General features: G+C 34.6%; 1 protein-coding gene and 1 long non-coding RNA gene across 3 annotated transcripts in view; one reads left to right on the top strand and one right to left on the bottom strand.

Moving 5' to 3' along the window:
- LOC141379314 (uncharacterized) overlaps positions 1–10,684 on the bottom strand; it is a 187,071-nt gene extending 176,387 nt beyond the window's left edge. For both annotated transcript variants that reach the window (XR_015518602.1, XR_015518603.1), the window contains exons 1-3: positions 10,407–10,684; positions 10,233–10,300; positions 1,181–1,315 (exon numbers count right to left, since the gene is read on the bottom strand). This is a non-coding gene — a long non-coding RNA (uncharacterized LOC141379314). The remainder of the gene's footprint in view (positions 1–1,180; positions 1,316–10,232; positions 10,301–10,406) is intronic.
- armc2 (armadillo repeat containing 2) overlaps positions 10,666–12,654 on the top strand; it is a 41,060-nt gene continuing 39,071 nt past the window's right edge. Inside the window, exons 1-2 of the mRNA XM_087298361.1 lie at positions 10,666–10,771; positions 11,560–11,862. Coding sequence (XP_087154487.1) covers positions 11,648–11,862 — 215 coding nt within the window. The 5' untranslated portion in view covers positions 10,666–10,771; positions 11,560–11,647. The remainder of the gene's footprint in view (positions 10,772–11,559; positions 11,863–12,654) is intronic.

Below are 12,654 nucleotides of genomic sequence, written 5' to 3'. Positions count from 1 at the left end.
AAGACCCAATGACTGGGTGAGACCACATCTGCACACGGCACAGGTCGTATGTGTTTGTTTCCATGATCAACGGGGTTTGTTGTATGTTTTTCCTCGCGATTCTGTCAGGGCCGATATAGCAAAGCTGTTGGTTTGCAGCAAGCATTTTTGACGGGAGAATTGTACAAGAATTGGAGATTGGCAGACTTTTATCAGTTAAATCAGTTACCATTCAGACACATCGCCTATCTGTGCTGCTGTGTTCACCGTATGTTTAAAATCCTCCAGATTACCTGCAGGGTTGATGGTTGGAATAGATCTGGAAAGAGACCTGCTGCACTGCTATCCACTTTGTTTGCATTCAGACCCGGGGATTTAGAAGGAGAATAGTTCTTCTCACTTATCGTAAATATTAGCAAATTCTGGTTATGTGAATACGAAATTACAAATGTAGCAAGGCATTAAATTATTGTTTATTTCTATGCATTTTAACTTTGTCAACTGTAACACCAGGGGGCTCCTCACGGTTTGTCTTAATTTGTGAGCCAAATGACAGTTGTTTGCTTCCCTTTTTTACCCTTGCTTTGCCGGCCACGTCTACTCCTCCCTCTGCTTATTATCAAGCCTTTTTTGAAAAAAATCTGAGGTAGACTTAAACCAAAAGAGGGGGTTTCATGTCCCTCATGATCATATCACTTATCATATTTTTGAAAACATTTAAATATGTATAAAAATGTTAAAAATAACGTGCTTTCTCCTTTTTTTTATTAAACACAATTTAATACATTTCTCTAATGACACACTAATTTCCTTAAATCATTTCCTCATAGTCCTAATTTAATAAATTAATCCAAATTCTGCATTGGCAGTAGATTGGATTAATTGTAAGAGATGCGAATGTTGTAAAAAAATAAATAAACTACCGCAAAATTAGTGCATTAGTACATTAAAATGTATTTTACTCATATAACAATTAAGTCAAATCAGCCTTAACACATTTTAAGGATTAATAATATTTATCTTCCTGTCATTATTATTCATTTTATTTATTAATTAACATTGTTCAATTTATTACTGTGCCTTGCACTATAGTATATGGCGTGGACATGCACACAGGCACATACTGTAAAGATCCCACATTTGCTGCAGATGTAGAACATCAGAAAGATAACGATGTTCCCAGAGTTCATAGTTTAAATACCTTTTAGTGTAGTCTTTATGGGTCTGTACAGGAGAGATAAAGCAAGTGGAGACGGTGGTAGAGGTGACAGAGACATGGCCATTAGGCAGTAGATGAATGGACAGGGAAATGTGCAGTCCTGTGATCTGCGAGAACCTGAAATCAATGCAAACAGAAAAATCCTTAAGTGAAGGACACATCAATCTACTCAATCAGCGCGGCATTAGCTTGCTCTTTTCAGACAACAGAGACCTGCTCTAATTGCACTGCTCAAGACCCTGTGATTCTTAAGTCATGTTATCTGCAGCCATTATTTAGTATTTATTTAGTATCTGTCTAATGTAGTATGTTTTGAAGCAGTAATTGGAAATTAATGACAGCTTATCTTTTTTTAAACTATTAGTATTATTATTGCACTGTGGCCATTTCTTAGGCCCTTGTATTAAAATGCATTTTTGTTGAGCGGCTCACAGGTGGACAGGCGAAAAACAATACTGTTTGCACCATTAAGCCATCTCTTTTGTCCACTTTAAACTACTTTTCCTTAGAAATGGACAGCTGTGTTTAGGGTCTTTTTCTTGAGCAACTTTGTTCAATTATTTTGTACAATTTACATATGAGGGCATATGTGGCCAGGGAAAATTTGTTTTTGTATTATATTTATTTTTCTATTTCAAACCAGCTTGTGATTTAAACAGCAAAGTTTGAATCTTGTTTGGGTAGCATTATCAACAGCATCTTGTAATGTTGAAGAATTAAACAAGTAGGCAGTCTTTAGATGCTGTTCAAAACTTCAAACACATCAGACCACATGACCATCTGCGCTACAAAAGCAGTCTGGTCAGATGTGTTTTCAACTAGAGCTATTGAAGAGGTTGAAAGTGGATCACAGTTCAGGTGGAAAAATAAATAAAAATAATACAATACCAAATGTAAAAGGCCTTAGAATATATATATATATATATATATATATATATATATATATATATATATATATATATATATATATATATATATATATATATATATATATAAAAATAAATATATCCGATACACGTGTTTATACTTGCTATACAATTTACAATGTCACACATGCATAAAGGCGGGTTATAGCATATGTGCCACACTAGCCACGATGGAAGAAATTGTCTTGCTTTGAGATCTGTGAAATAAGCGAAGTTCGCCCCCTTCTTTAAAAATGATTTTGAGGCGGAGGAGGAGGGAAAGGGCCGTCATCGCAGCTTGTGCCTGTTTTGTATATGATGTGAATTAATGTGTACGAAAGAGATCTCTGGTCTGGTGGGAGCAAATTGGGGCGACTGACCACTTTCTTCCTCCATGTTTCCTCTGTTGTTGTTTACCGGGACAGCGTCTCCACACACGCTCTTCCTTCTACGCCACTAAACCGCCGGAGAAGCACCACATTGTTGCAAGTTTAATGACGTACAAAACGGAATGCCTCAATAAATTCAATCTGTCTGTTTAAATGATGGTCGCATTGTCACATATCCGATTTATATCCAATTTATATCTGATTTATTTCCACATAAGAAGTAGACCTGAATCATCTCTGAATATCCAAATGCATGCGTTTTTTTTTCAAAATCATCGAACAGATCCAGATCTGTTTCACGTATGAGCAAAAAAAATCGGAATTGGTTCACATTTAACTGGCAGTGTAAACAGGGTCTTAGAGTCAATATTTGTTTATAATAATACATTTGGTTGAAGTTAAAATGTTTACCATCCAAGTTCCAATGACAAAATATCTATTTTCTCCAAAACCAAGACACACACACTATACATATGTACTGTATGTCAGATGCACAGAGGGAAACAGTCAGCACTTGATAATGTTACAATGTCCAACAAAGATTCTCTAGTATTTGATACATGATCCTTTTCTCCTATTTCTTTCATCTCTCAATGACCATTCTCTCCCTCAAACCATCCCTTTCTTTTATTACAATCTCTGAGTCACTGAGACCGAATAAATGAATCCCAATGCTTTCTGAGACAATGGAGCGATAATATACTGTACACAATCTGCGCCCTTAGTGATTTCTGACATGATTACAAAAGGAAAATGGGCCAAAGTCATGATTTATTAGCACTATTATGTGCATCTCTCACATAACATAGACATATTCACCATGACCTTTCTCACACACACGCACACACCAACAATCCTCCAGCACACTCATCTCTTTGTTTACCAGGCCAGATGAGAGCTGTAGATTCTATTCATTATAGAACATACTGGCCCACAGACATGGGCATGGGAATAAAATCACAGAGTAATGTACTGTAGATGGGGGGATGAAAAAGAAGCAGAAGAGAGAGAAAGAGAGAGAGAGAAATAGATAGAGCACATTTATGACAGTCCTTAGGGATCCTTCTAATCAGCAGTGAAGGGAGAAATAGGGCTGTACCTACATAAATCTTAGGTCGGGGAGAGGGGGAGGCAGACTGTAGTGTAGCACCTCAAACACATGAAACAAAGACAAAGAGTCCCATTGTGTTCACATCCAATAAAATCTCCAAATAATCCTTATAGAACAAACAATAGTAAGTCCTGTACCATACTGTCAGTGTCTCGTTGGCTGACTACTGGTACAATATTTCATTCATATGCTGTAAATGCATGTGGAACCAGTAATTCAACATCAGCTGCCATTATGACTGCAACAGTTTGGCTCTAATGAGTGCTAGCTGTGCCAAGATTGCCTTAAATTATCTAACAGCGTTATTAGGGATTATTTGTTATTGCATTATGTGTACTTAGTTGCAGCTGGGTGGATAAATGTAAACTTGTTTGGTTCCAGGTGTGAATTTGACAATACTAATTGTTTTTCTTCGGAAGAGTTGCTGAGTGTTGCCCCGATAAAATACATAAATTGAATACAATCAGCCAGGGTTGAAAGTTTGGTGGTGAAAATTGCAAAAATGCACCCCCAACCCCCACCCCCCACCCCCAAACAGCCAAAATGAGTTAATGTGCAGTAACCTGTGCAGCCTAAAGGAAGAATCACAACACACACTGATGTTGTGGTAATTAATCTCAATTATATTTAATAAATTGGTGGAGTAGAGGCAGTCACCTGATTTGTTGAATAAGCCTTTTGAATCAACCTATTTAATGAATGGGTCAATGACTCACTTATTAAGACAATAACTTGCTGCCACCTATTGGTGGATTTAGTTTCATGTTCAACATTATACGTTTTTCTTTCCATCATTTACTTATTTGTGAACAATGGACCCTATGTACGAACTCTGCTGACGTGTTTCCGGTAGAATATCAGTCAGGCTCTTTACTTCCGCATTGCGCATTCTACAGCAAAATCTAATAGCGGCGAAAACAAAACGCATCAGAACATGGCAAAAAAGGGAGATTTACTCTTAAATTGATGATGATCTAGTGCCAGTGGATGTCTAGCATTTTACACATCATTATTGTTCAGTTCCAGAACCCACGACAGTTGATTAATAGGCCAGATCAGGCTGACAATCTCCCTGAACAGGTGGAGTGACTGAAAGGATACTGCTTCAATGCTGCTTTTGGTGATGTTATAAGATTCTACAGGAACAATTAAAAAATTATGTGCTAGAATTTAACCCATATGAAAGAAGTAAAGAGTTGTAATTGTATTTTATATTAAATAATATTATGTTTTTAAACATACTATAGTAAATTCTAGTATACTGTATAAATTGTTGTATTTACAACTTTGTTAATAACTGCAACAAAATACTGCAGTATTAACTATCATGAACTTTAATAAATCGCAATATACAGTAGTGTGTGTATGTATGTATATATATATATATATATATATATATATATATATATATATATATATATATATATATATATATATATATATATATATATATATATATATATATATATATATATATATATATATATATATATACACACACACACACACACCAGCATCAAACAAACTGAAACAAATGTGTTAGGCACAAATAATTTTATGCAAAACCTAAAACAATTCTTTCGGATTTATACATCTACATCCTACAACATCCAGAGCAATGTGTCCAGAGTAAGAGTAAATGCGAGGGAGACATGAGATGCTGTGATCCGCTGCCTGCGTTCCTACATGGGAGAACCATGTACCAATCATGGGAGAACCATCTCAGGAGCTCATTGAAGACGTACCGGTACGTTAAAAATGTCTAAATTCATTTTTTAATGTCTTAAATTAGTTAATTGTTAAATACGTATTAGTATATTTATCCTCAAAATTTTTAAGTTTTGGATAACTTTTAAAAACTTTAATCACTTTATGCAACAGAGCACAGGTCTTAACATCAATACAGTCTATTATAGCATAAAGCAAGAGATCACATTGATAATATTGCAACTAACAGTACAGCATATTAATCACTTTGCACTTATTTGTGTACCCCTCTTATTTGTGTACATTTGTGACAGGATTTCGAGAGACCTACTTAAAGACTGCTTGACCAATCATTGTGAAGATCATTGTACTGGCAGTACTACAGAAGAGGAAGATGCTAACATAGATGACCCCATCATTCTCTCTGAAAGGACTTTTTAATTTTGCTTATTGAGAAGTTTAATTCAAATTAAAGTACTGAATGAAAATGGCAGTGTTTTTAATTACGAAACAGTTGCAATGCATCACCAAATTTTATTTAACATTTTGAAGTAAAGTTTAGTCAGGATAACTAAAAAGATAACTAGGAGTATTGGATAAAAAATAAATCTAAAAGTTAATTTTAAATATAAATTAAAATAAATTTATAAATATATTTAAATGTACGACTTAAGTAATTTTTACAAACAAAAGGTCAATTAAATTTACTTAGAATTCCCCAAGTAAACTTAGCATTTCAAATTCGATGTACTAATAATTTTGGTTAATATTTTACTTGGCAAAGCTTTGAAGATTTACTAGCCTTTTCAGAGTGAAAAACCTTTTTTAATTAAACCCTACTCTTCATTTTTTACAGTGTACCTAGTAAAGTGGCCGGTGAGTGTATATTGCATATGCAACTGAATTTCTCATCCCTGAACTGCAATAAACTGTGTATCTAAATGCCACTTTAGATGCAGCTCACAATGTTTAGGTATCAGGTAAGCAGCAGTGACAAAAGTAGACTGCATTGTCACCTTGTGTTGGCTGCGTCTGGGTAAAATCTGCACTTGAACACACTCATCCCATTACTCTTCGCCTACTATACTTGTCTTGCTCTGTATTGTGCAACATAAGCTCAATTTATTACTATATTTACCTGAAATGCAGCATCCCACTGAAAGTTCACAGAAGAAATAAGACAGAGTGTGTGACTGGCTTTTTTAGGCCAGCAATGAGAGCAGATGAGTCAATCAGCAGCCTGTCATCACTGTCATAATAAAAAAAAGGCAATGTCCCAAGCAGTCAGCTGCTTGTTCTCACAACTTTCGTATCAGCAAATTAGTATGTCAGATGGAAAGGTCAACAAATCCAAAAGCAACACAAGTGTCACCAGTATTTACATTCTTAATTCTAAACACAGCATTCAGGTTTTTGTCTCTCATCACCCGACTATAAAGGTTATGCATTGTGTAAATGTCTGTGTGTATGCAATGCAACACAGAACATAATGCATTGGATCTGTTGAGCCATATGTCAGACCGCTGCCCACAAGGCTATAGGGCTGCATCAACAGTGCCATTTTTATCCTGACAATCAATCTTGATCATGTATTTTATTTATGCTGAGGCACTAAAACATGTCTGGGACACCATAGGTATTTTTTATTTATGTCAAGCTAGGCAGAACAAGTGATTGAGTAGGTGCTGGGAAAAGACAATGACAGCAATGTATTCTGGGATTTGGTTACTTGAACCACTGAGGCATAACTATTTGAAGACTCCACAGCTCAGTCTGTGAATTTGTTCCAGGCCACATTTGTTCTTATATCCTGCTTTCACGGATCATACATGGTTAAATATGCAAAACAGCATGTGAACTACAAAAGCCAGACAGGCTTAAATGTGGCAGACGTCGATTATCTCAGTAAAGTCAACATGAAACACTGTCAAAAGTTCTCCAATTAAATTACCTTACAAGTCAATTCAACTTACAGTACATTTATCTGACTTCAAAGAGGTCGCATGACTTGATTAAGTTGAAACATGCCTAACATTTTGGTTAAATTAATGTAAAAACATATGTTAACATTACTTTTTTCACTGCTAAGTGACCACATTTCTTCCCTCCTGTGAATTTTAATCGCTCATTTTGCTCTCAAGCCCCATTGTATATATTTGTTTTGAAATCATCAGAGATGGGAAGTAATGAAGTACAAATACTTTGTTACTGTACTTAAGTAGATTACTCTGGTATCAGTACTTTACTCCACTATTTATTTTTATCTAACTTTTTATTTATACATTTTTACACAAATATCTGTACTTTCTACACCTTACATATTTAAACCAGGCTCGTTACTTGTGTTTTCATGTGTCTGGTGTAACGTATCTGGTGTTTTTTTTTTTTTGTCATTGCGCAAATTGAACCCCTTTTTGATTGAGTATATTTTTTTCATTGTGCGCATAAGCACTGCTTTTTTAACCATTTTCATTTAAATTAGTTTAAAAAATGTTTTAACATCAAAATTATTTACACTGGGTGATTTATGAATAAAATTATAATGAAAAAGAAAAATCTGGAATTTATCACGTAAAAAAAAGTTTTGGAGGCAGTAATTGTGCCTGTGTATGCTATTATTATTATTATTATTTGCATAAAATAAATGTATTAACAGCATTAACGACTATATCTAGGTAAAAAAATATCCACAATACTCTGGAAAAACAAAGAAACACAGAAAACATGGGATATTTGGATTTTAGTTTTGAAGATACAGAAGCAGCTTTAGCCAAACACCCAAAATAGTAAAAAGAAAGTATTTATTATAGTAAAAAAAAAACAAATGCTTTGAACAAAATTAAGTGTTAATTGAAGACGTTTATTATTTGTAAAGATATAGGCCTCATTTTATTTTAGAGTATACGAATTTTCATTAATGGCGGTTGTTCTTGATTTAAAAGTAGCAAATCTACATGCTAAAGGCTGTGAGTTTGTGTCAGGATGATGATACACAAAATTCTGAGCAGTGTTGTGATGTTGCTAGGCTACTTTCCAACTGAAAATTTGCAACAACTTTTACGTCAAAATCAGAAATGTAAGTTATTTTGTATAAATGTATCGGTATGAAGTGAGGTCTAGTTGCCAGCGTGAAACCAAAACAGGAAGTAGTAATGTATACTTTTTACTTAAGTACATATTTCAGGCCGTTCTTCTTTACTTTTATTTGAGTACAAAAGTGTAGTCAGTACTTCATCTTTTACTAGAGTCATTTTAAACATGAGTATCTGTATTTCTATTTGAGTAAAGCATGTGTTTATTTTTGCCATCTCTGGAAATCATTGATGATAACATTACAATATTTCATTTAAAAGTATAATTCATGGTGATTTTAACCTAATTTCTACTGAAATCACTTTGTGTGTGCTTAGTCATAAAAAACTGGAGTGGTTCTCAACCACATGTTGACACAAGCTCAAAGTGTTTGACAGTCCTTACCTTGTGTAAAGTCTGAGTAAACACTTTGCTTAGGCTCGTCATCATACATTGGTACACCATCACTGCATTCGTCTTATTACCAGGTGAGGGAGTACATGTTGGTCCAAGAAAGGCCATAAGGAACTGGTTGCCAAGGCGACAACAGCAAGAAAAAAAGACAGTCCTTGCAAAGCAAACCAATTTACCTCAGTGACGTAGAGGATGAGCAGTCAGTGTCGGTGTATGTGCAAATGAGTCAAAGGTTCATGAGATAATTACATTAACACTGTTTATGCAGCTTTCTAAATTCAGTGTTAACCTTGTGACAAGTTTAATCTAAAATCTGACAGGATGAGAAATGCAGCATGCATGACATAATGTTATCAAGATTGCCATCCTTGGCACCACACTCCCCTAGTGACAATGAAAGAGGGCAACCATATCTATGAAGCCATTGGCCAATGAGCATTCTAGTACTAACTCCTTATTGGCTAGCTCATCCAATCACCTTACACCAATGAGATTTCTTGTATCCATGAGAATGAAGCTTGTAGGGCTATTTAAAATCCTAACACAGAGCCAAAAGATGGCACATGTGTGCATTTTACTTCATGAGGAACTGAGAAAAAAGATATTTAGAGGGTCAGATAAACCATGGCAGTCTTGCGAAGTAGTTTTGTCTGCTGTATAATGGCTAAAATAGCCTATTGAACATCATGAGAGGATAAATTTAAAGATTTTTTTCCTCATGTATGTACTTTTTTCAATTATGTGGATTGGCTTATGAATAATTTTAATAGATAGTTTCAGTTAGGGTGTTAGACAATCCTGAAATAAAATATAGACACATTAAACATGGAAGACAAGGGCTTATACTAATTAGATGTTTATTTGGAATAAAATTACTAAATATTAATGTATGCAATGACTGTGCTACATTTACTCTATTGTAATTGTACAATTGTTTGCCTATTTTATTCTTAAATCAAACATAGTTTTAATAAAATGTATTTACCTAATAGACAAGGATGTATTCTTATCAAATTTGGAATGCAGCAAAGTTCTGAGGTAAATTAATTGAGTTAAAGCTGGTTTTATGTTTGCACATTCTTTCAGTGACGACTTGTGACACATTCTCTATAATGTTTACCGTGATACTTTTAGTCTGAAATCACACATGCAAGTATGACTTCAAAACAACATTAGCCCTATTTATTTGACTGTGAGCAATGTTGTAAGTTGATAGCCATTGCCTGCTAATAAGATTTCACTATTTAGAATTATACCAAGAATACTTTTCTGAAATTATATTATAAAGCAGAAATGAATATAAACCAACTTTACCCTAATGGGAAATGGCACTTAAAATGTCTCATTAGGGCAAGCTTATTTGTTATACTATCCTCTACTAACACAGTTTTTAATTTCATTTTTGTGTTATTCTGGCTTTATAAACATCATTTTACCTGATAATGTGTCGCTTCAGTCTCTTCACCTGGCATCTTTGTTGAACTTTGTGGTTTTTCATTAAACACTAAGAAGTAGTTTATAGGGAAGGAGTAAGATACATTTAGTTACAGCTTAATTTAAAATACACATATTTTATTTTTGTTTTAATAGCTCAGTATTTGAACTCTCACCTGAGTTTTCCCGTTATAGCTAAATAATGTTGTTTGTTATTGCTTCACAGGATGCTGACATAATACGCTGATATAAACGCTGATATATTAATTCATTCTTGTAAGCAATTATGCATTATGACTTCTAATTGGTTTGATTTAACCATTTAAAGTAGAAAATATAAAAAATATGACAAAAGGAAAGGAAGCACAAGCAGTTTACAGGTTTCCCACAACAAAAGCCTCAGTGTGTCACGTGACCATGCGCGTGGCCGTGATTACTCTTTTGGCTCGAGTCCCCTCTATTTGCTGTCACACACGCTGACGTTTCTGGATTAATGATGACCTTTTTAAAACAGTGAAACCAAGAATCGGCTTAAATCAAGGTAAAAGGACATTTTATGTGCTAATAGTCACATACCGTTCTGCCTTAAATAACAATACATTTGTTGATTAAGTGGACTGCAGGCAATGCTTTATACTAAAGAGATGTAAGTTATTGCTATTGTTTTGTTGGGTAACTTGTTTTTAAGATCGCATTCGATTCGAATGGTTTATTGTACGACTTTTTGTTGCAGTAACGCATTTAAAGTTTCTTTTTATGTCAGCCTATGTGTTTTAAATGTTTTGTTTTGCTACAGCCGATCTACTCTAACAGCGTTGCGTGTTTCTATGGCGACCGTGCGAGAACGCGCATGCTTGTCTTGCACTCTTGCACTGAGTGATAATACTCCGGTTTAGAAACAGTTCAACACGTGTTTGCGATGGAATTAATCCATGCTTTTGAATGTATTGAAAACAAGATATAATTTTAAAGTATTGGAAACTAAAATAAATAATCTGTGGAAAATGAAAATTCTGTGATTATTTACTCATCCTCTACTTGTTCCAAAACAGCTTGACCGTTTTGTTGAACACAAAAGAAGATATTTTGAAAAATGTTGGACAGCAATAGTCAGTCACTTCCGTAGTATATATTTTTATGGATGATCCTACTATTTCTGCTGGTTTCCAACATTCTTCAGCATATCTTATTTTGTTCAACCTAAAAAATAAATAAATAAAACATTTACAAACAGTTGCGTGTGAATGAATACTGAAGACATTTAAAATTTTTGAGTGAACTGTCCTGTCCATTTGATTTTGGTGAAAAATAACCCCTTTTCCCTTGTAGTTATGGAGCTTTCCACCCATTTTGGCTATCAGATAATGTAAGGTCTCAGACCCTTGAAATCTGTACGCATTCCTCTCATGGATAAAGCATGTCTATAATGGAGCTTCAGCAGAACAAAAGTGATGGTGTCTACATGAGCACTGGCCACAGGAGACAGACTAGTGCAGAGATAGTGTCAGAGGCTCGACGCTCTCTCAGATCTCTTGCCACACAGAGACCTTTCACACCTCAGGAGAAAAACCGGCAGCTCTTTGGAGAATCTTCATCTCGTGCACGTGATGGACGACCACCATCTGCATTCAGGTAAAAGGATGTCTCATGATTTGCATGCATTTTATGCTTGATGTAATATTTATTATAGAGATCAACAGTTACTGTGCACTTTTTCAAAGGCCTTGGTTCTGGCAGTATTGTTGTTGTTGTTGTTTTCTTGTAGGGACTGTAAAAAAACAACAACAACTAAAAATAATAATAATAATAATTAAAGAGTTTAAGCCACAATCCAAATAAACCAGCAACAGAAATGACATGGTTTTTGATTTAATACAAAAATAAATAAATAAATGATGTAAAAAGAATTTCAAAATGGACTTAATTGCTGTAGTGAGGAATTTACTGCGATTCCAAATGAGAATAACAAAATTAAAATATAATATAAATATAAATATATGGATTTAAATATATATATATATATATATATATATATATATATATATATATATATATATGTGTGTGTGTGTGTGTCTTTATACACCCACCGGCCACTTTATTAGGCACACCTTACAAGTACGGAGTTGGACCCCATTTGCCTTCAAAACTTAATCCTTCATGGCATAGATTAAACAAGGTACTGGAAATATTCCTCCGAGATTTTGGTTCATATTGACATGATAGCATAACGCAGTTGCTGCAGATTTGTCGGTTGCACATCCATCATTCGAATCTCCAGTTCCACCACATCCCAAAGGTGCTCTATTGGACTGAGATCTGGTGACTGTGGAAGTCATTTGAGTACAGTGAATTCATCGTCATGTTCAAGAAACCTGTTTAAGATGATTCACGCTTTATGACATGGTGCATTATCCTGCTGGAGGT

This window comes from Danio rerio, chromosome 20, assembly GCF_052040795.2.
Source record: "Danio rerio strain M-AB ecotype USA chromosome 20, GRCz13ab, whole genome shotgun sequence".
In the NCBI taxonomy this organism is placed as follows: Eukaryota; Metazoa; Chordata; class Actinopteri; order Cypriniformes; family Danionidae; genus Danio; species Danio rerio.
Note: the sequence above shows the minus strand (reverse complement) of the source record. Positions and strands in the feature narration are given on the sequence as shown.